This window comes from Podarcis muralis, chromosome 12 (assembly GCF_964188315.1).
Source record: "Podarcis muralis chromosome 12, rPodMur119.hap1.1, whole genome shotgun sequence".
NCBI lineage: Eukaryota > Metazoa > Chordata > Lepidosauria > Squamata > Lacertidae > Podarcis > Podarcis muralis.
This window is the reverse complement of record NC_135666.1, coordinates 15,770,260-15,793,771: the sequence shown is the minus strand read 5'-3', so window position 1 is coordinate 15,793,771 and position 23,512 is coordinate 15,770,260. Positions and strand designations below refer to the sequence as shown.

The 23,512-nt window shown below is 43.6% G+C and overlaps 1 protein-coding gene across 3 annotated transcripts in view; it reads left to right on the top strand.

The window, feature by feature from the left end:
• Positions 1 to 23,512, top strand: part of ADARB2 (adenosine deaminase RNA specific B2 (inactive)) — a 362,541-nt gene that overhangs the window by 277,342 nt on the left and 61,687 nt on the right. For all 3 annotated transcript variants that reach the window (XM_077936765.1, XM_028750756.2, XM_028750754.2), the window contains one exon: positions 22,980 to 23,094. In XM_077936765.1, the coding sequence (XP_077792891.1) occupies positions 22,980 to 23,094 (115 nt within the window). The remainder of the gene's footprint in view (positions 1 to 22,979; positions 23,095 to 23,512) is intronic.

Sequence of the window (23,512 nt, the reverse complement as noted above, 5' to 3'; positions counted from 1 at the left end):
TAGATCTTTTTTTTTTTTTTTGCTGCCAGAATTCACATTTGCATCACCTTGGAACTGTTTCGCACAGAACAGATTCTGTAAACGGAAACCGCTCCATGCATATGAACTGTCATCTATACTCACATCGCCATGGGGTCAGGGGAGACTCATGCAGTTTCTACAATCGTAGTGCCCCTTTCTCAGGCTGCTGCAATCACGCGCGTCATGGCAGAGGTGTGTCCATGCTAGGGATGGAAGGATCTGTCCCTTCTCTCCGTTTCTTATTTTTCAGCCTTAAACTTCCTTCTCCACATTTTGCAGACATTTGCAAATTTGTTTCAAATCCTCCTGAAAAGTCGCCAGCAAATTTCTTCCAACGAACACATTTTTGCAATTTGCAATTTTGCAAACAATTTCCCCAAATACAGTGGTACCTTGGGTTACATACGCTTCAGGTTACAAACTCCCCTAACCCATAAATATTGCTTCAGGTTAAGAATTTTGCTTCAGGATGAGAACAGAAATCATGCTCCAGCAGCGCGGCGGCAGCAGGAGGCCCCATTAGCTAAAGTGGTGCTTCAGGTTAAGAACAGTTTCAGGTTAAGTACGGACCTCCAAAATGAATTAAGTACTTAACCCGAGGTACCACTGTACACTGCATTTTGCACGTTACTTTCACCAACATCTTCACTTTTATTCACACTTTCCCCTGCTATATGCGGTTTTGCGTCAACATTGGTTGGTTGGAGAAGCGCACTGCAAAATTCAGAGAAGTGTGGATTTTGAGGAGAGCTATGTTTCTAATTTGCATATCCATCCCTCCCACCCCTCATCCCCAGGCCATGCGCCATATGAAGGCACCAGACCAGTTCTCACATCTAACACCCTGACACAACCAGGTACCATCGCCACCATTGACCTGGCACCCTCCTAAGAGTGATGTAACTTCACCTTTCTCCACCTCATCAATTATCCCTATTATCTATCCTAAGTAACTGCTATAGTGCATTTCATACAGGAACAAAAAATGGCAGTGTGCTATAAAGAATATGTGGCTCTCTGATATGCTCGGCACCACCCAGCTGTAAAAATATTTTCACTTTTAAGATGTAAGATGCAAATCATTTCTCCTTTTTTTAATGAATCCTGGCTGAAGCTGAAAATTAAAAGCTCTAAAGTAAAGTTCATTTATACTGTAAAATCCTTGGCATTAATTGCTCCTGAACATTTCTGTGTACTCAGAAATCCTGACATAAAAGTTTTAATTTCTATGCAAAGTAGATAGGATGATTGAGTTATAATTAAAATGGTAATTATACCCTTAATGCTCCATATTTGACTTTTGTGGGAGGAGGGGAATCGAATGCTACGGAGATGCTATTTAAAGATGTGAGGGGGGGCCTGAAAATGAATATAGTTGAGAAATTCTAAATCTTTTTACGATCCAGTTATTGATTCCTTGGATGCTTATGTAAGTCATCCAAAATTATTCCTCCATTTATTTTTATCAATGGCAACAATAAAAAGTAATTGTGATGTAAAAACCCTTCAAAGAATGAAGTATTTCCATAGTTTATACAGAGAGTTGTCAGCTCTTTAACTGGCTCTGCTCCTGTAACGACACACAGTAAGTGAAGTCCTTCAGTGCACACAGACAAGTGATTGAGAAACATTTCACCTTCTTAATTTCTGGTAGTGCAGCTGCTGTTAAAGGCATAGGAGCAGGGACAGAAAAAAGTTGGCAACCAAGACGTTGAGCTGATTTGAGTGTTACTTTTAATTTTTGCATTTTCAGTTCCCACCATTCCTATTCTGCCTTTCTATGAAAATAGATTATAACAATGTTCAAGTCAATAAGCAATACTATTTTTTTAAAAAAGCAATGAAAATAGAATATATATTTTTTAAAAAATCAAAAAGCAATCTACAACAGCATGATGCATACTTTTCTAAGCCTTGAGGAACAGACCTAGGTTTACCTTTAAGTAAGCTTCCATAAGAACAAGAAATAAATACAGTGGCACCCCGGGTTACATACGCTTCAGGTTACAGACTCCACTAACACAGAAATAGTGCTTCAGGTTCAGAACTTTGCTTCAGGATAAGAACAGAAATTGTGCTCTGGCGGCAGCGGGAGGCCCCATTAGCTAAAGTGATGCTTCAGGTTAAGAACAGTTTCAGGTTAAGAACTGACCTCTGGAACGAATTAAGTACTTAACCCGAGGTACCACTGTTAGAGGGAGGGGAGTGAAGAAGGGTTACCAGAGTGCAATCCACAGATTTCCCCTGTAGCAAGTGGTGGCACCCCCCCCCCAAAAAAAAAAAAATCAAGGGCAGACACAGAAGGAACAAAGCATATTTCTAAGTGAGCAAGCTGTGTCCCACACTAAGAACTCTGAAAGAAAAATAGCAGTCTGTGTTAATGGCAGGAATCTAGCAATAGAGGGCAAGTGGGAGGGCAAGCTGCTTGTTTGGGGGGTGCCTGCATTCCCTACCCCCTTCCCACTCATGCCTGTACCTTTCCATTTGTTGCTGACTGGAAGATTAGGCAGCCCAAGCATCTCCTGATCATTTCCCCACCCATAGTACACAAAAGACAGGCCCTACCATTAGATAAAGTGAAGATAAACTCAGGTGGTAGATGCTGTTGGTCCTCCTCAGCTCAACTCCCCCACAGTGTATGCGTCATGCCTTCTCTTGGTCCCCCTAAAGTAGCCTACTGCCTCTGGTCCAGGGAAGAATGCTGTCCTGTCATCAGTGTCGAAGTACAAGTTAGTTTTTGAGAATATGGAGGCTGGGGGAATTGGCAAGGCCCAGCCAACAGGGGAAAGGGGAGTCTTGCTTAACCCGTCCCATGTCTGCCCATTCTCACCTCCAAATGCTCTGCTTTCCTCCCTGATGGACTAACTTGCAGTTCTGGAATTCAGCGATTTGGTAGCGGGGGATATAAAACTGCTGGGGAGTTGATTTGCAAAGTGGAATTGGCAGGTGGGAGAAGGGTTAAGCATCTCCACTTCCACCCGGCGCTGCATTCATCAGTTTTGCAGTTTCAAAAACAAGACTGTCAAAATTGTCACAGGCTGACATTCTGATCTCTTGGAGCACAATGTTGTGCTCTTGAACTGCCTTTGTTAGCTTGGCAAGTGTCAGATCTGTGCTTTGCAGGCTGATGTTTCCTTTGATTCCTCATTGACTGGTTAGAGGTGTGAAATATATATATATATATATATATATATATATATATATATATATATATGGGAAATAATAATAACAAGGAGCACCTAAAGCAATACATCAAATGTCAGATGTGGCAGCCTTGTGGAACCATATCAATATAACATGATATATGGCTTGCTGGGAGGCTTTTGAAACATTGGCCATGCCAGAAATGACACCCGCTATGCTTTGCACTCACTCAGCCATGCTCTGTGCCCAGAGCTGCAGTAAATGAATGCAGGAGTCATCATTATGCATGCAGTGTGTGTGTGTGTGTTCATAGCAGCCCAGCATGGAAAAGAAGAGGCTCCACTGAAATCACTGGGACATATGAGGAGGAGGAGGAGGATATTTATTAAAACTATGTACTGCCCTATACCTGCAGGTCTCAGGGTAGTTCACAAGATAAAATTACAACATAAACACAAAATACATAATCAAAATATAAACAGAAATAGTCAAACAACCCCCAACACACACAAAAAGCATTTTAGTCTTTTTTAAAAAATCAAAAAACACAATTAAAAAGCAGTTTAAAAGAATGTAAACAGTACTTTCTGCCTCGGTCCAGTATACCTGAAGGAGCGTCTCCACCCCCATCGCTCTGCCTGGACACTGAGGTCCAGTGCCAAGGGCCTTCTAGCGGTTCCCTCGCTGCAAGAAGCCAAGTTGCAGGGAACCAGGCAGAGGGCCTTCTCGGTAGTGGCGCCCGCCCTGTGGAACGCCCTCCCGCCAGATGTCAAAGAGAAAAACAGCTACCAGACATCTGAAGGCAGCCCTGTTTAGGAAAGCTTTTAATGTTTAATAGACTATTGTATTTTAATATTCTGTTGGAAGCCTCCCAGAGTAGCTGAGGAAACCCAGCCAGATGGGTGGGGTATAAATAATATATTATTATTATTATTATTATTATTATTATTATTATTATTATTATTATTATCTGCTGGGCAGCAGGCATCCTTTTGTAGTTTGTCAGGCCCCACCCTAAGCCTGGTGGATAGACAGCAGGTGAGAGTTGTTGTTGTTGTTGTTGTTGTTATGAATTGTGTTTTCCAAGGCTAGGAGCAAGAGAGAGGCAGGTATTCAGAGTGTGGGGTGACTTTCTCAGCTGCAACCTTGATGTTCTTCTTGAACATGCCATGTGCACCAATGGGTGGGCTGTGTGCAAATGGATGCACCCTCCCCCCTTCAGAAGTTCTCTAAGGCCATACAGTGGTACCTCGGGTTACAAACGCTTCGGGTTACGTGTTTTCAGGTTGCGGACCGCAGGAAACCCAGAAGTACCGGAAAGGGTTACTTCCGGGTTTCGCCTCTCGCGCATGTGCAGAAGCGCTAAATCGCGTCATGTGCGTGCGCAGGCGCGGCACTGCAGGTTACGAACACTGCGGATGTGCCTCCGTCACGGATTACGTCTGCAACCCGAGGTTCCACTGTATTCATAGTATAATCAGTCCCAAGAATTCTGGGAAGTGTAGTTTGTTTGGGGTGCTGAGAGACCCCCTACTCCCCTTGCAGAGCTACAACTTCCACAGTGGTTTAGCAGTCAGTCCCTCTTCACAGGAAACTCTGGGAACTGCATCTCTGTGAATAGGGGGCCTCCAAACAACTTTCAGCACCCTGAACAAAGAACAGCTCCTAGAATTTCTAGAGGGAAGCCATGAGCTGAAAGTGGTATCATAGTGCTTTAAATATATGGTATGAATGTCACCTGTGTGAATGCCTACCCAACCACTGTTGACAGGCAGTGTTGTCCCCACCGTAATGACACATTTTACCCATAGGGCAGGAAGGTGAAAGGGCACACCCAGAGATCTCACCAGAGTGGAGCTAAGCCTGTCATTTACCCCTGCCCTAGGACATGAGAAGGATCAGGCCTTAGGGTTCTGAAGTGGTAGAATTCTGAACTTCAGATTGAAGGTGGCAGAATTGCTTGTTTTTCAAAACGTCCCACTAATATATATAGGACCGACCCTATTGTCCTGACTATAATTTGTTTTAAACTGATTTCAATTCTACATTTTTAGATTCCTGTAACCTGCCCTAGAACTGTATGGTGAAGGGCTGGTTTATTTTTATTTTTTTAATGTGTTACTTATTTCCTACTTGCAGAGAGACCCTTTTTGGCTAGGAGACCCTCCATATAAATGACATCTCCCACTAGTTGCTTGACTGGTCCAGCCCAGTCTGCAGTCACAGGAGTCTAACTGCATGTACAGCCAGCTTTCAGTCCCAACCACCCCACCACCATTCTCAACTGGGCCCTAGATAGCAGCAGCACTTACTTTGCCTCACGGGCATTCAATGGGAGTCGTTGAGAACTGAGCTATCCACAAACCCCCTCCCCTTAATCTGTATATTGCTCCATTGGCTTCTTTGATGAAGAGATGCATGAATAGCAAAAACATGGGCTTTTAAGAGAGTGACAAAGAGATAAAACACTGAAAACCAGCTACCTCATGTTACATTTGCTTCATGATGCGTTTTTTCACGTTGCGTCCCACGGCAACCCGGAAGTACTGGAAAGGGTTACTTCCGGGTTTTGCCACTCGCGCATGTCCAGAAGCGCTAAATCGCGCTTTGCACAAGTGCAAGATCGCACCACGCAGATACGGCGCTTCAGGTTGTGGGCTTTTCATGTTGCGAACGGGCCTCCAGAACGGATCCCGTTCGCAACCAGGGGTACCACTGTATATGTATGAATGTGTGAATGTGTGTGTTTCTTTCCGTGTGTCTATGACAGAAGAGGTTATATGCCTTTCTCCCAAAAGCATCCATTTAATCCATTTATTTTATGAGAAACCATTGCAATACTCTGGTGATCGGCAGCAGCAATAAACCTTAATGAATAGATGATGAAGATGCCATCAAAGCAGAAGGGAACAGTTGTTAAAATAAATAAAAGTCCATTTTTGCAGTGCCCTTTCTTTTTTCCAAACGCCTCACTTACGGCCTCTTGAGAAGCCTCTTGAGATCAGCAACTGAGGAACTGCAACTCATTTTACTCAGCCTTACAACTAATTAATTATTTTAATTCCTTCTGATCCCCCCAGTCACACCTTCTCTGCCGATCCTGAGTGGCAATGACAGGCGAGGCTGGAGATGATCTGCATACAGTTGAAAAATACGGTGCACTACAGAGCCCTACATTCAGGAGAAATATACATAGATCTATATACTAATAGCCATATGGCAGCATGCAGAAACCCTGCACTCTAGACCCCAGAAAATCTGTTCCAAGTAAGAGAATGAAATCCTGAAATGATCAGCATTCCGCATATAGGATTTGAAGTGGAACATGCAGGCCTCTGATTACAAATTTCACAAGGGAGCAGAAATATCTCCAGTAATATCTCCCATAGGGAATGCAGTGGTTGTCAAGAAGTAAGTTGCAAGACAGGAGCAACCATTGCAGATCCAACATCACAGATGGCGCTTTCTTATGACCTTACCTCAAACAAACAATTGAAGCAGTTGGTGCTCTCTGCATATATATTTTTTTTCAGTAAGCAAAGCCCTTGAGATACCTTAATAATCCTTACAACAACTACCCTGGGGCTTGGCTTTTCCCACAAGCTCTGCAGCTAGGGGTCATCTCATTTGCTTCTTATCCATTCCCTCTTATCTTTCTTGCCACTTCTTCCAGATATGCTCTTGCAGGCACTGGTCCATAAGCTGGTATTGTTGCTAGGAAGCAAGGCACTAAAACTGAGAGAAAGTGGGTGAGAGATAAAGCGAGGGATGCTTGCCAATAGCCATAAGGGTCATAGTGCAGCAGTCAGAGTGCCTGATTTTCATGCAAAAGGTCTCTGATTCAATTGCCAGCATCTCCAGGGAGGGATGGGTGAAATCCTGGAGACCTAAATGGACCAGTGGTGTCAGGCAGCTTCCTATGCCCACATATAGGCAGCTGGCTTCCAGCTTCCAGAACCCACCCTTTGCCTGCGCACGTCATCAAATGACGTGAAACTCAGTGATGCAAAGGCATGTGTGATTTAGTCCTCTATATTTGGCTTTGGGAATTAATCATCAAAGCAGATTAGCTGGCGACTGTTAGGGTTGCCACATTTCAAAAAGTAAAAACCAGGACACCCCAAAAGTTGAGCTTTTTTTAAGGAAAACCCACATCATATAATGACTTGCCTAACATCCAGGACAAGGCAATGCCTTTCAAAATTCCCACCAGGTATCAATTCCGCCTTTGAAATCCTGGACGTATTTCGGCCCTAGGGACTGTAGCAGTTTCTTTCCCTTGCAGCTTGTAGTGCAAACCCACTTCATCAGGTCCAGGGACTGCAGGAACCATTTTTAGGACTGCAGGAACCATGTTTGCTCCTGTTATGTGGTGGGGCGTAGTCGAACCTGAAACTGGCCCTGGTGGGATGCGGGAAAGAGACAGCAGCAATGTACCGTATTTTTTGCTCTATAAGACTCACTTTTTCCCTTCTAAAAAGTAAGGGGAAATGTGTGTGCGTCTTATGGAGCGAATGCAGGTTGCGCAGCTATCACAGAAGCCAGAACAGCAAGAGGGATCGCCGCTTTCACTGTGCAGCTATCCCTCTTGTTGTACTGGCTTCTGAGATTCAGAATATTCTTTTTCTTGTTTTCCTCCTCCAAAAACTAGGTGTGTCTTGTGGTCTGGTGCGTCTTATAGAGCGAAAAATACGGTGGGTCAGATCTACAGGACTTGTGGCTCACCGAGCCAAATACATCTCATCAGCCATGTATGGCAACCCACCAAGGTCTTGACAACCCTCCTGTTCAGGGGGACAGGCCATAGCTCAGCGGCAGCACATCTGCTTTGTGTGACGAAGGTCACAGGTTCAATCTCCAGGTGCAGCTTGGATTGTCCCCAGTCTGAAACCCTGGATAGTCTCTGCCAGGCAGTGCAGACAATACTGAGCTATATGGACCGATGTCCAAACTCAGTATAAGGGAGCCTTCACAATACATGACTAGTGGTGTCTGCTCCCACAGCATCCTCTCTAGAGCTAGAAGCTGAGGGAAATGCCTCATCTGTTCAAAGTGTAAGCTCATCCAGAGGCTGCCATGGGAGAGAAAGAACATGACAAGTCTTAGGAGGTGAAACATGAATGGAAAGCACTGCTTTGAGATGCAGTTTCCATGATACGCACAGGGAGGGGGAGGGAAGGAAAGGTAATGCGGTGAAAAAGTATGTTGATATTTCCTTAATGTGCACTTTATTGAAGAGTAAGATAAAGGAGTGTGGTGGAGTTTATTAAAACACCAAACTGTATTAAAATCACTGTGGACCTCCAAAAATGCAATGAGAATTTAAAGCTGTTGACTAGCACTGAAAAGCACTAAGAGGATAATTGAGAAGCCCATTAGAAGGTAATTAGTCAACACAGAAGCACATGGGAAATGCATTCTGATAACTAGCAGTTCCCCCAAGAAGAAGAAAAATTCAGATTAGATCTGCTTTGCTACTACAATAACAGCTTTCCCTGCTCAGATAACCGGCCAAACAATTTGGCAAAAAAAACATTTTGTTTGTTTGTTTACATTTGTTTACATTTAAATGCATATGCCACCTTTCTCCCAGAAACAACCCTCAGAGCAGCTGACAGCGACAACAAAAATGTCAAACCGATAAAAACAGGGAAGCAGCTTGCAAATGCATCAAACGCGATTAAAATCTAGAAAACCTAAACTATTAGCGGAGATGAAATGCAGCACACTCAAAAAAAAACCATAAAAGTCAAAGGAGAGACTTTGGGAGGTGGGTGACAATAAGAAAATTATAGAAATGAAACTGCAAAAACAAGCCATAGGGAGAAGGGATGTTTTAAAAAGTCAGACCTCTTCTCTCCTTGGGGCAAGGTGTCCCTTGAGAAGCTCCCTGGTGGCCACCTGGAAGGGAGGGGAGAAAGATGGTCCCCACTTTTTCCTGAGGTAATCTTGATGGTGGACCCTGACACACGGGCACACACACCTGGCGCTTTGAAAAGAAACACAAAACAGCCCAGCGCTGCAGGCCTCACCTGCAGAACGTAGCCGCCTGATTAATTGCCTGACAGAGTCTAAGACGTGGCCTGTCACAGTCTTACCAGACAGTAGTGAGCTGGTCAATAGCAGCAAGACATGAAGAGTTCAAAGGGGGCTTTTCTCAGGGGCTTCAACAGCCTTCTCGGCCTCCCCCCGCCACCGTACTTCCACAGGAAATTTCTCTAGACTTGTTGCCAACACGGCAGCCTAACAGCAATCGAGTGCGCCAGGCCCTTAATATGAATTTTATTTATTCACTTAATTATGCTGAAAGTGCTAGATAGTTGTTATATGTGTTTTTATTTATACATTTCATTACGCCTAATGGAATGCATGCGGCGTTCTGCTGCTGCCGCTGTTGTTGCCAGATGTATCTCACAACAGCCATGTATGCGGCAAGATAAGAAGAAGCCTCAACAGCAGGTCAGACTATTTGTAACTCAGAATTGTCTACTTTGAATGGCAGCAGCTCTCTAGGGTCCCAAGCAAACATTATCTGCTCCCTGTTATTTCAAGTGAAATGTCGGTGATTTGAACCTTCTGCGGACAAGCTGTGTGTTCTATCAGTGTTTTCGACATGTAATGATGGCACCAGGTAAGCCTCTCTGGGGAGAGCATTCCACAGATGGGGAGCCACCACCGAAAGGACCAATTCTCATGTTGTCACCCTCTGAACGTCTTGGGGAGAGGGAATATAGAGAAGGGCCTCAGATGGCAAGCCCACAGGCAAATACCACCTACACACACACACTACTCTCTGCCAGTTTAAGTTCACAACACCTGACTATGGCTTTTTCACCCTGGAATATGGTGGGGACAAAAAGGTATATCAAATGCAGCTCAAACAGCTGAAATCACAATACCAATACCTCCTCTTTTCTGGCTGTCAAGAGTCACATTTTTCACAGCCATTTATTCTTGAGAAGAAAGGGGGAGAAAGCAGCTTGCTATATACATTTTACTTGGTTGATACAGTCGTACCTTGGTTGCCAAACACCTTGGTACTCGGACGTTTTGGCTCACAAATGCCACAACCCTGGAAATTAGTGTTCCTGTTTGCGGACGTTTTTTGGAAGCCGAACGTCTGTTTCAGCTGTTGGCATTGTTTCCAAGGCCAATAAGCCAATCAGAAGCCACGCCTTGGTTTGCGAACATTTTGGAAGTCGAACGGACTGTATTACCCCATAGGAAATGGTGTCCTCGTGAAAATTGAACAGCATTTTTGTATGATCCCCCCCCCAATGTACATATTTTTGCTATGCAATTTCTCGCACTGTAATGCATTTTTGCAAGTTATGTTCACCAATATATTTCTCTATATGCACACCTTACCCCCAGTTTGTGCATCTTTGTACGCATTACTTGGCCAAAGAACTACATTGCAAAATTCAGAGAAGTGCAAGTTTCGAAGGATGGATGTTTTGGTGCATGTCTTGTTCTGGAGAGTACAAATTAGGTGAAATCACCTTTACAGACAAACTCAGTCAAATTGCTCCCCCACCCTAGCACATTACCTCTTCTACACAACTCATAAAGATGCTTAAAGATGCTAGATCCCTGTCCTCTTTTGCACCCGGCCACCCTAATAAAGAGAGAGGCCTCTCCAAGGTCCCCACAGTCCCCAGGCCATCAATGGCTTTCAAAGGTCAACATTGGGTTACCTTTGTGTAGGATGTGGATGATTTATTACAGCATAGAGTACACATAAGCCCAAGAGGGAAGAGTACCTTTAAAGGGCTATTCTGGGGGAAATCAGTAAAAAGGTTAGCAGGTGAGTAACCCATCCCTACCATATCTTTCAGTGATGATTTCCCCCATCCCTAGGGAAAAAACCCTGTTCAGATGACATGTTTGTTGGCTGCCTTGCATTGAACTGTCACCCATTATCACCCCTGAACTCTCCTTCAGATCCGTGGCCTGTACGTTCCTCCAGTTGACTGTCTGCAAAGAACAAAGTTTGCTTTGGGTTCTTGTTTCCTTGCTCTGTCTCTTGCCTTTCCCTTTTTTTTCTCTCTCTCTCTCCCCCCACATCCACCCCCAGCTGCCTCTTGTTGTGCATTTACAAGCCCTTGGAAGACAACACCCTGCTGACACTTTTAGAGAGGCATCAGCGAGTAGAAGTCTGTTGTACAGGCTGCAAAGCCATCTGGACTATGCTGTCGAAAAGGTTGGACATGGTTTTAGGCAAGATTTTATCACATTGGGAGTGAGGGGTGGGGAGGGGGAAGTGAAGAGAGAAATCTCCAAGCAGTACATCTTCCAAGGTTGATGTCAGGGGGGTTTTTTTTGGTGGGTTTTGTTTTGTTTTTTTGTTCAGTTGCAAAGCTAAATATATTGACAAACAGTTGAAAGGCAGTAAGAAAGGAGATATAAATCTCCAGAGGACGGTTTGTCAAAGGTAGTGGAGTATAAACAAAAATAAAGAAGTCTGGGCTTTTATCAGAAGCTTGCCAGGCTTCGATTTGTGTTGAGTCTTCAGTCCTAGAACCCTCTTAGGACATGGGTGAGAAAGCTCACCTGGAAAGCAAAAAAGTTGCTTCGCAAAAGATAATCAATAATCAGAAAGTGTTAATAAACAGAAGGTTATTTGGAGCTGAGCTGATTTAGTGCCATTTATACTGGGTGGCTCTGTGGGTTAAACCACAGAGCCTAGGACTTGCCGATCAGAAGGTTGGTAGTTCGAATCACCGCGACGGGGTGAGCTCCTGTTGTTCGGTCCCTGCTCCTGCCAACCTAGCAGTTTGAAAGCACGTCAAAGTGCAAGTAGATAAATAGGTACCGCTCTGGCAGGAAGGTAAACAGCGTTCCTGTGCGCTGCTCTGGTTCGCCAGAAGTGGCTTAGTCATGCTGACCGCATGACCCGGAAGCTGTACGCCGGGTCCCTCGGCCAATAAAGCGAGATGAGCGCCGCAACCCCAGAGTCGGCCACAACTGGACCTAATGGTCAGGGGTCCCTTTACCTTTACCTTTATATTGGAGAGGGGAAACTCTGGGAACTGTAATTCTGCCCCCTTCAAAAACTACACTTCCCATAATTCTTTGGCATAATACAGCTTTCATTCAGTGTATAGTGCAGATGGACCCTCTGAATGTTATGGAGCTTAAACAAATGTGTGCTTTTTAAGCAACAAAGAAAGTGGGAGTGGGGTTGTGGTTTTGTAGTATGAAGAAAATGAAGAGCAAGTCAGTGTGACAGAAGTAATTTCTCACCGTGGAGCACTTTTGGCCAAATGGGATACAGCAAGTTAGTGGATGTAATTCATTTGAGTGCCCTTTGGGTTACATTCATCTTGGCAAGTGAGCTATGATCCCAAAATTGCCTTAAAAACACATTCTGAAGACACAAGTGATATATGAAAAGAGCCAGATGTTAAAACACTGCTTGCTTTTTATCTGAAGAGACAGAGGGTTTTTATTATTATTAATAAAAGGAAAGGAAAAACAGTATAGAAAATAAAAAACACTACATCTATTGACACACTTGAACATTCTGAATTCTCACTAAGCATTATAGCAAGGGCCGTGCATAGAAAAACAGAATACTGCCCAACCATACTGCCCAAATGAGGAATTTACAGCTTCTTGAGAATATTGGTTTTCATTATTATGAAAGAAAACTCTATAGTCCTTATAGCTGAGGAAAGAAGATTCGATTTTTGTTAGTAATACCTGGTAGAAATAAAATAAGTTGTGGGGGCTAACAAGGATTTCGAGAAACCAAAGAATCATGTTTCAGTGTCATGTACACCTTTATTCTGGAAACATAATAAATGATTAAAATCAGGCTAAAACAGGGCTTTTTTAAAGCCAGAACTCAGTTCTGGCACCTCTCATGTGAGTGCCATTGTAAGAGTACAAGGGAGGCTTTTTTTTCCTTTAAAAAATAAAAGCACTGAGTAAATATATATAAATTTGCTACGTTTTCATACGTATAGAATTGTGCAGGGAGATTATAACCATGTCTATAGCCAAAGTCAGCAAAGCATACGTTCAGAACACACTGGTCAGCCACTCTATTGAATAACTGGTTGGTTGTGGATGAGCCACACTCTTGAAGCCTCTACCTTCCCACCTGTAGAATGGGAAGAATAGTTTTGAAGTATTTTTAACACCTTCCATTGCACTTCCCCCCGATGCATGACACAGAAGATACAGTGTTGTGAAATAGCAGAAACACCTTAGTCGTGATAACCCTAAGTCCACAAGTGTTTTGTGTTCATACTGGTGTTTGCGGGAAAATTCTGGGTCCAGATTTGCTTAGGAAAGGTATTCAAGTGACTTTGGACCTCGGCCTGTCACTGGTATTGTGACGGGAAGGTGCTACTACTGTACTGATTCACTGTGAGGAAGCCATTCATTTGGATGCATGTGGTGAGATGGAGAAATAAAGAAACTGAGATGTTTCTCAGACCAGGCGAAGCATTGATTTTTATTACCGAGATTGGGCTTGTAATATGAATTGAAAATCTAATTTTATATATATTTTTATAGCGCATAAAAGGCTTTTCCAAGAGTTAGCCATTCCCAGGTGCCGGTGGCTTTATAGAGCTTTTATCTAGTTAAAGAAAACCCAGTCGTGCTAATTTAATCTCTGTAGTAGTACAACAGCTTGGCACCTGAGGCCTGTCCTAACGCAGCCGTAACGCCGCAAATTGAAGAAGAAAAGGCCTCCATTGTTTTGTTTTGAATTATTCAGTACTTGCAGCCAGCCTTGTGTTTTTTTTCCCCTGTAGGGACAAGCTTTTGGGTTAAGGATCAGTAAAATGAAGGAGGGGAGAGGCAGGGACTCGCTGGCGGGTCCAGGATCATCTTCGGGGCGTGATTCTGCAAAATGGGCATTTACATTCTTCATTACCTAAGCAACCACGTGCAAAACTGGAGTCAGAATTGGCAAAAAGAAAAGAGGAGAGAAATCAGCAACCTATCCCCATGATCCACGATTCCTTGAGGGAACAACTGCTATTTCAGTCGAAATGCTTGTTTGCTCTCGATTCATTGAAATGGGGCTTGTTTGTTTGCATCTTTTTAAAACCGAGAAGACAGTACAAGCAGCAATGAATCAACCTCAAATGGAAGGGCTCGTCTGTTAACATCCTCACATTAACACATTAATGTGAAGTTAAAGTTTCTAATTAAACCCAGGCACAACATAAAGGCAATGAAACAAAGTGCGAGTCTTTAGAAAAACTGGGGCGTTTGGGGGGTGTTTTCTTCCTCCTCCTCCTCCTCCTCATCCCCTTTGTGCTGACTTATTTCCTTTCTTATTCAATTAAAAGCGCTTGTCCCAAGTGGCAGTGGTGGCTGCAAGGGAGCCTCTTAGGAGCAAGATGGCTGCCCCTTGCCTCTCCATGGCTGCCACTGCCGGCCTCCTCTCTTGGGCTCCTCGTAGCAGCTGCTGGAGAGCAGGTGAAGAGGCAGAGAGACCAGCCGCTGAGGGACAGACAGAGCTGCCCTTGAAAGGGAAAGTGGAAAAAAGAAATTAAACAATACAAGTCAATAAAAAGAAAAAAGAGTACAAAACACACAATACAAAAACAAAAGCAAAAAATAATAATTAAAAGCAAATCCAATATTCCCATATCTTTATCTTTCATTAACTTGTTTCATCGACCTCCTCACACCTCCCTTTTTTGCATTCTAATTATTAATTATCTCAGCAAATCCTTTCCATCTTTCACTATATTCTGTCCTTTGGTTGTCTTAATTTATTTTAACCTTATCTTACCATAAAAAGCCCTAAAGCTTAAAAACTTATTTGTACATAACTCCTTATAGCATTTCTACTAAAGCCAAATAGTTTCATTCCAACATTTTTCTAACACTCATTAATTTTACAATATTTCCCTAAATGAATTTTTAAACTTTCTTCCAATCTTCATCCACCGTCTCTTCTTCCTGGTCTCGGGTTCTGTCAGTTCTTTCTATCTATTCCATCTAGTCCATCAACCTGGTGATCTTCTGTCCGAGGCTCTTAACTCTTTTCCATGTCCCTTCTGCAGATCTTCATATTTATACCTGCACTTTTCTTTTTTCTCTCTTTTCTTTTTCCTTTTTTTCCTGTAATTTTAAACTCTTAATAAATATCATTTTAAAAAAAAAAGAAAGAAAGGGAAAGTGGAGAGGAGTCTTGGTTTAAGAAAAAAAATACTTTGCGCATCTACATCTAATCTCACCCCTTTCCAATATGTATTTATTGGTGCATGTTTTTCTTCTTGTAAATCTACTAAAGAATAAAGGTAAAGGGACCCCCGACCATTAGGTCCAGTTGTGGCCCAACTCTGGGGTTGCGGCGCTCATCTCACTTTATTGGCCAAAGGAGCTGGCGTACATGACTAAGCCAGCATGACTAAGCCACTTCTGGTGAACCAGAGCAGCGCACGGAAACACCGTTTACCTTCCCCCCAGAGTGGTACCTATTTATCTACTTGCACTTTGACGTGCTTTCGAACTGCTAGGTTGGCAGAAGCAGGGACTGAACAACGGGAGCTCACCCCATCATGGGGATTCGAAATGCCGATCTTCTGATCAGAAAGTCCTAGGCTCTGTGGTTTAAGCACAGCACATGTCTACCATCCAGTAATTCCTTCTAGCAACTCTTTTTCTGAACTCCAAAGCTACGTTATTCATCTCACTGCCCACTGTGGCTAAATTACGTATCTTGCGTTGTCGTTATGGTGTTCTACCCGCATTCATTTCAATGCAAAGTAAACACAATGCAAATGGGGAGAATTGTATTTATTGGACTGATTTCCATTCTGTTTGCACACCTGCAAACAGGCGAACCTTGGCAATTTCAGCTCCAATTTCTGTTTTCATTGGAATTCTCCAACATCTGTAATCCTCGTGAGGATTTTAGCAACTAGTAACATCCAGTGTATTCCGTTTAAAGGGAGGCATTGAAAAATTGTGTTTAGATCTCGTTGGGATTTTTCAAAATTAACAACAGCACTACCTGGTAGCACTTAAAAACATTCAGCGCAGTGCATTTTAACGCATGCTGGTACTACAGATTGCTATTCAAGTAACATGAACACGTTCTGAATGATGCACGGACTGCTTTAAATAGCTTATCCTCCTTCTAAAGATCTCGGAGGCAAAAATAGCAACAGTTTGGAAGGCAGATAAAGAGACCTTAATGGCCCCTGCTCTGAGGGTGGATTCACAGCCTGGGTACAAAAAGCATCAAAATAACAAGAGCAGATGAGTTGTGTGCATCATCTTCTGGGGTGAAGTCTGAAGAGGGAAGACATACGTCTCCACTGTAAGAAGATGTGTTGACACCTGATATGCAGCCAACTTGTGTGTCCCTCCATGAGGGACGTCTATGACCCTCTCCTCTTTATAGGTAACCATGGAAATGTCGACCGAGGAAGTCTGACTCACTTGCGCTTCCAGTTTTGGGGATTACATAACACTCAACTATGTGCTCACTGGGAGAACCAAGAACAGCCAAAAAAAATTCTTTTCCTGAGGTGAACATTAGGTGGACTTAATGTCCCACTTTACTTCAGTGGGAGGAAAATGCCTGACCTGTTTTGCATGTTATTTGTGTGCTTAATTCTCCAATAAACAATATGAGGGTTTTGGGGGGTTTTTTTTAATCTTTGAGAGTAAATAATACAGATGACTGATTACCACAGTTGTGCGGAAATTATTTTAGCCTGAGGCCTACATTCCCTCATGGGCAAACTGGAAGGGGCCTCATGCCAGAGGGGAGCAGGCCCAGAACCAAAATGTGTGGTGTGTATGCAACTGGGGTTGGAAGAACAAAGGCAGAGGAAGGGGTTGTTTCTGCTTTGTAAGCCGCGGAGAAAGAGAGGTGGAAGAGGACAGAGCAAAGCTGAACGAGAGCTCCAGGGTATGGTTATTGTATTGGTAGGAAGGAGAAGGAAGAGAAAGAACCATCCTCAATCCTGCCCTATGATGAGTTGTGGCAGTGGACCTAATAGGAGGCCCAGAATACTCTGTGGGTGAAGAATGTCACACAGGCTATGCATCAAAAGGAAGAGAGAAATAATTCAGCACAGGGTTCTTCTTTTCCCATTGACAAGAATCTGCATGAGGATCACACTAAGCAGTGAGAGTTATATTGAATGGCCCAGAGATCCAGGAAATCTTGAAGCATGATTAACTCATGGTCTGCATTGAACTTCTGAAGTATTTTTTTAAAAAAAATACCCCACAGATTTTTCTTTCTTGGTTCATGCAAAGAAGGAAGCTTTTATTTTATTTTGGGCATGTAGGCGTAAATCCCTCATTACCAATGAAAGATATTCATATAATTTTACTCTGCTCAACATTTGCCTCCAAATGTCAACAGTTTACTGAAAAATGAAGTGCTGGGGGTGGCGATAACCAACGGTGCTCTTGATGGTGCCTGTTTAGTGAAAGATTTCATCCCACCCATATGCAAATCTAACCTTTCTAATATTTGAGCCCAATAAGCCCAAAGACGGGGTTTCAGTAGAAAAATGTTTACTAAAGACTTTCTTCCTTTACAATCTATTGATTTTAATATCCTTACCATTCCTGTTGAATGTCAATATCCCCCTGCAGACTGCCATTGCAAGCCTGAATCCATTTCATTTATTTATACCATTTGAGGGGGAAAGTGCTGAGAAATGAATAAAAAGTTCTTTCTTGCTGGTGTCCTAGCATTGAGAGTCGCAACTTGATCATTTGTTTCCTGCGTGAATAACTGGGGGTGTTTTAATATGTCCGGGATACGGGTGGCACTGTGGGTTAAACCACACAGCCTAGGACTTGCTGATCAGAAGGTCGGTGGTTTGGATCCCCACAACAGGGTGAGCTCCCTTTGCTCGGTCCCTGCTCCTTCCAACCTAGCAGTTCGAAAGCACGTCAAAGTGCAAGTAGATATATAGGTACCGCTCCAGCGGGAAGGTAAACGGCGTTTCCGTGTGCTGCTCTGGTTCACCAGAAACGGCTAAGTCATGCTGGCCACATGACCTGGAAGCTGTACGCTGGCTCCCTCGGCCAATAAAGCGAGATGAGCACCGCAACCCCAGAGTTGGCCACGACTGGACCTAATGGTCAGGGGTCCCTTTACCTTTTTTTTAATATGTCCATCAAGGACAAGAATGTCAGAAGAGCCCCACTGGATCAGACTGAAGGTCCAACAAACTCAAAAGAAAGGGGCCAAGCCCCGTGGCACAGCATGCCGAGGTTCTGGGTTCAAACTCTGGCATCTCCAGGCAAAGCTTTTAATTACCTTTGTCAAGTTACTGAGTTATTAAGACAACTGTGAACTAGATCAGGGGAAGCCAACATGGTGCCTTACCCCCCCCACCCCATTTTATTGTTAGTAGATGTTCAGGCATTCTTTTAACTGAATTGTCTTGCTTCCCACACATTAATTCCCTGATCAAACACAGCATCGTGATGCTACAAAGCTTGAAAGATCTGTGAAGTCTCCAGCCCAGGTCTAGCTGTCAGGAACCCTCAGACAACTTGGTCTAGGAAGTGGGGAAACTCTTCTATCACTTGGTTTTCCTCATAAGCTAGCTATGAGCAAGCATGACAGAAGTTCTAGTGAAGGACTGAAATACCTCAGAATACGTAGGAGTGGTTCTATTATCCATGAAGCTGCAACCACCTATGTGCTTCTCCATGTTTCTATGTTCCTTCTTTCACAAGCTAACATACTTCCATAAAAATGGAATCAAAGGCCCAGGACGACACACACACCCATCGTACCACTTCAGACACCTGCAAAGCCTTTCTGAAACGAGCATGCACAACTTGAGCAACAACATCTCTTACTACATAACCTTCTGTGACCTAAGTTATGTTGTTATAGTGGTTCTCTAGGCTCACAATTCAAACTTAAAACACAACAAGGGGATTATCCCCTCCCTGGGAAAACCACTATTTAGTTTTAAATCAGAGCAAACGTAAGTTAGGTTTTCAGCAAATTGCTGTTTGTTCCGATTTAAAGCTAAATATTGGGTTTTTCCTGGGAAAGGAATGGGGCAAAGGGGAAATCTATCGGACCTGTACTTTCTAGGCATCGGATAAAAGGATGAGCCCAAGGCCCTTCTTTTCCCCAATTTCAGTCAAAGCTGGTTTGGGGGGAAATGAATTGAAATTATTTCCTAAGAAACAGCAGGATAGATACAGGGTAGATACGGATTGTGACGAACGCTGTGTGTCTACCATTTTCCAAACCAGTGGTGGGAGCACACTGGGTCAATGGGAGCATGTGCAAAGCCTCACAAGACTGCTACATTTTCTGCTTCATGATGTTTTTCCTTTCTCTTTAATAACCACTCGACTTATTTCTGCTAACTTCTCATGTAATGGATTTAGTGTTCTTCAAAGTCCCTGGTCAGTCTTTTGAGTTCAGCAAAAGCCAAGTCCTTTTATTGTTTCTCTCTACCTCGAGCCAATTTGCTGTTTTGCCTCGACTTGGGTCTCTTGTGCTTGCTTGCTTGCTTGCTTGCTTTAGGATTTGCTGCCAAATGAGGCAAAGGAAACTGTGGCTAGTGAGATTTCCAAAGCCAATGTTAAAAATTTCATTTGTTCCCTCTTAACATTTTAGAAGCAGTTCTTCTAGGAGGCCTATGTGCCTCCAAGCTAATTAACTCCTAATGAGTGTGAAACACCCAGGGATGTTTACATGAAGGGCACTACAGAAACCAAGATGGACCAGATTGTAGAGCTGGGAGAGATTAACATTATGGTTTGATCCTTTTTATTAAAAAAAAAAAGTTATTGAAACATTCTTCTTTTCAATACTGTGCTCTAACTGAAGATGATAAAAATCAGCAATCCATACTGATTTTTGTTGAACTGAATCATTCCCATCTCCAGACTATTAGAAATGGCAACTACAATTTCACCTCATTATGGTGCTGGGAAATTTCCTATCAGGTCAGGAACGTTCTCTGGTTGCCACACTGGCTCACATGCTTAAGCCATCCAGAGATATTTGCTCTGGAATGTCCTTTCTCTAACACATTTGTTTTTTGTTCATGGTGCATGGTGGTTTATATAGCTTAAGATGACCTGCACCTGGCCTGGTGGTTGTACGGTCTTGATCAGATGTTTCCTAGTGGCTAAGAGGGTGAGGCCCTGCTTGAAATCTTGCCTGAACTGTGCCTGCATTACCTTAGGTAAGCCGCTGACCTGGTTTGGATGTAACACCGCATCATAGGGTAGCATCGCATGAAAAAGCCTGCTCAAGTTTTGGAGTCTTCCCACTCCTCTAAACTTCCTGCACGGCTGCAAGGAGGAAAGTGGACACTTCCTGTTTTTAACTATCCATAGTTTACATCCAGACATGAGGAACTGTGGTTAGAACAAGCAAGGATCTGACACCACAGTTTGATCATGGCTTGTTTCAATAAGCCATCATCTATAAGACTACAGGGCTTCCTCTTCAAACATAACACTAAGCTACATATACTTAGTTAAAAATAAGAAGTGTGTGTTTCCAATTCTTTCCTTTTGGCTCAGCTGAGGAGAGGGTTGCATGAAGCACGGCTTGGGCAGCTTCCTTTACATAATGATGGTTTAGCACAGGCATAGGCAAACTCAGCCCTCCAGATGTTTTGGGACTACAATTCCCATCACCCCTGACCATTGGTCCTGTTAGCTAGGGATCATGGGAGTTGTAGTCCCAAAACATCTGGAGGGCTGAGTTTGCCTATGCCTGGTTTAGCATTATGCCTAAATCAGACCGCTATCTCTGAACCTCAGTCCCACCGTTATCAATTGCATATCCGTTTAATGCGTATCCCACCTTTACACCACCATCAATAATGATGTTGATGATGATGATGATGCAATGTGTGAATGAGGTGCGTTAGATGGCTAGGATGGGCCGCAGCATCTGATCAAACTCAGTTACAGTCTCAGGTTTGTGGCCACATGTTTTGAAAGGGTGTGTGTGTGTGTGTGTGTGTGTGTGTGTGTGTGTGCTGGGAAAGAGGGTGTCTCTGGGTGCTCAGAGACACGATGATAACATTCACTTTAAAAGGAAGACTCGGAGCGGGAAGCGAGGAAAGATGTCAACAGCAGAGCACACGCATGACTTACATCTGTGCTGGGACAGCTTGATCCATGTACTGTTATACCGAGACAGCTTTTTCTGTATTTATTTACAGCAAAGCTTAATAATTAATGAGCACTTATTATTATAGCTGCTCCAGAACCATATGGCAGGCAGGATGTGAACAAATCTTTCGAGACAAAGCACTCGGGTGGAAGCGTGTTCTGATTTTGCTCCTTTATGTCTGAGCAGAAGGCAGAGGTGTTCTCGCAGCATGAAATGTTTACTTACAGGGTTTCATTTAGAGAGGGGGGCTCCTTTTCTTGCTTAGCCCATTCCGCCAACAAATTTCAGGCAGGTCCTGGGCCAGGCAGGTCTTCTCTCAGTGGAACTTTAGCTGAGCAAAAGAAAGGTTTCGGGTACAGAGCGGGAAGTGTAGGATTTGCAAGTTCACAAATGATCCACAAAGACTGGATTGAAAGGAACAAACTTTTAGTTCTGCTACTGCAAAACGAGAAGGAAAACCGAAGGTTAGAAAAATGCCCCTTGGCTTCCTTTCACTGCTGGTCTCATCCAGAACTGATCCTCTCCCTCCCTCCTTCCAGATCGCTTTATAGTTCCTACTCACAATCCAAGAAGGCTGGAGATGGCATCGAGTCCAGATCATCTGCTCCATGGTGGATCAGAGCCACAAGATGAGCCTGTGTGGTGTAGTGGTTAAGAGCGGTAGACTCGTAATCTGGGGAACCGGGTTCGTGTCTCCGCTCCTCCACATGCAGCTGCTGGGTGACCTTGGGCTAGTCACACTTCTCTGAAGTCTCTCAGCCCCACTCACCTCACAGAATGTTTGTTGTGGGGGAGGAAGGGAAAGGAGAACGTTAGCTGCTTTGAGACTCCTTCGGGTAGTGATAAAGCGGGATATCAAATCCAAACTCCTCCTCCTCCTCCCCTCCTCCTCCTTCTCCTCCTCCTCTTCTTCTTCTTCTTCTTCTTCTTCTTCCTCCTCCTCCTCCTCCTCAATGGAATCCTACTTCATACCCAGTTAGTTAGCAGTATCAACAACAAAATAGCTTTCTCCACCTAAATTTGTTGTTGTAATCTGTCTGTCTCAGGAGACAATGGAGGAGTGCACCTTCAGGGGTCAAACCATTGGAGAGTTACAGCGCCTGCTGTGGCTGTAGAGACTGATACAGGAGAGCCATGTTTTATTGCGGGGGGGGGGGAGATGAAGGCGTCCAGTTTTGCTGCAACAGGTGCACCATGGCGTTCCTTTTCTCTGCACTCATCCCACCTAAATTAGGCTGTTGGAAACTAAGGAAGCTAAACCAGAGAGGACTGTTGCATGAAAGGGCTGCGAGATGTGGTACTGAAAACATATTCCTTGCTTTAGAAGGTGCTCAGAAGCACCTTTCATTCTAGTTTGTCTCTGGCTGGCAGATCTTGAGCTTCTAGTAATATGCAGTGTAATTCTTAACAAGCCTGAAGTCTTACCAATAACGAGCCAGGCAACATCTATGCGAGTCTCCAATGGCGGTTGCTGTAACTACTGGTAGAAAAAGTTGTGTGTGTGTCTGTGGAAGCAATAAGATTAATTTCACATTGAGGTTTAAAGTGGTGTCATTGTGCTTGTTGTGACCTGGATATAGGCAATGACAAAGCCATTTTGATTGAAGGAGAAAGGTGGCAAAGAAGTTATTTTATTGGCAATTGCAGACCATTGCTCCAGTCCAGCAGAGTGAAAGACTGGCTTCTGCTTGTGTCTTTTCAGGAATTCGCTGATTCCCTCTATCAAATGATTACACAGAAGTTTCAAGAGGTGACAGATAATTTTGCTGCCATCTATGCACGTCACAAATCCCTTGCAGGAATTGTCATGACCAGAGGTAAGCATAAACTTTCTTCCATGCTGGTTTGCAACCTTATAATTTGGGAATTATTATTTTTCTAGGTCCTGTGGGATTGCTCAGTTGGTAGAGCATGAGACTCTCAATCTCAGGATCATGGGTTTGATCCCCATGTTGGGCAAAAGATCCCTGAATTGCAGGGAGTTGGACTAGGTGGTCCTCATGGTCCTTCAAACTCTACAACTCTATGATTCCATTATTCTAGTGGAAGATGAAACATAGTTTACACTGGCCACTAGGGGCGGGAGGTAGTTTTTGCAATTGTATTTGAGGTCTTTATAGTATTTGAATTCAGTGATTCAAACTTCTTATATTGCAATGGTTGCTCTGAGACTTTGTGCTGTGCAGCACTAGGAGTGGAGGTGGGGGACCTCAGGCCCAGAGGACAAATGTGGCC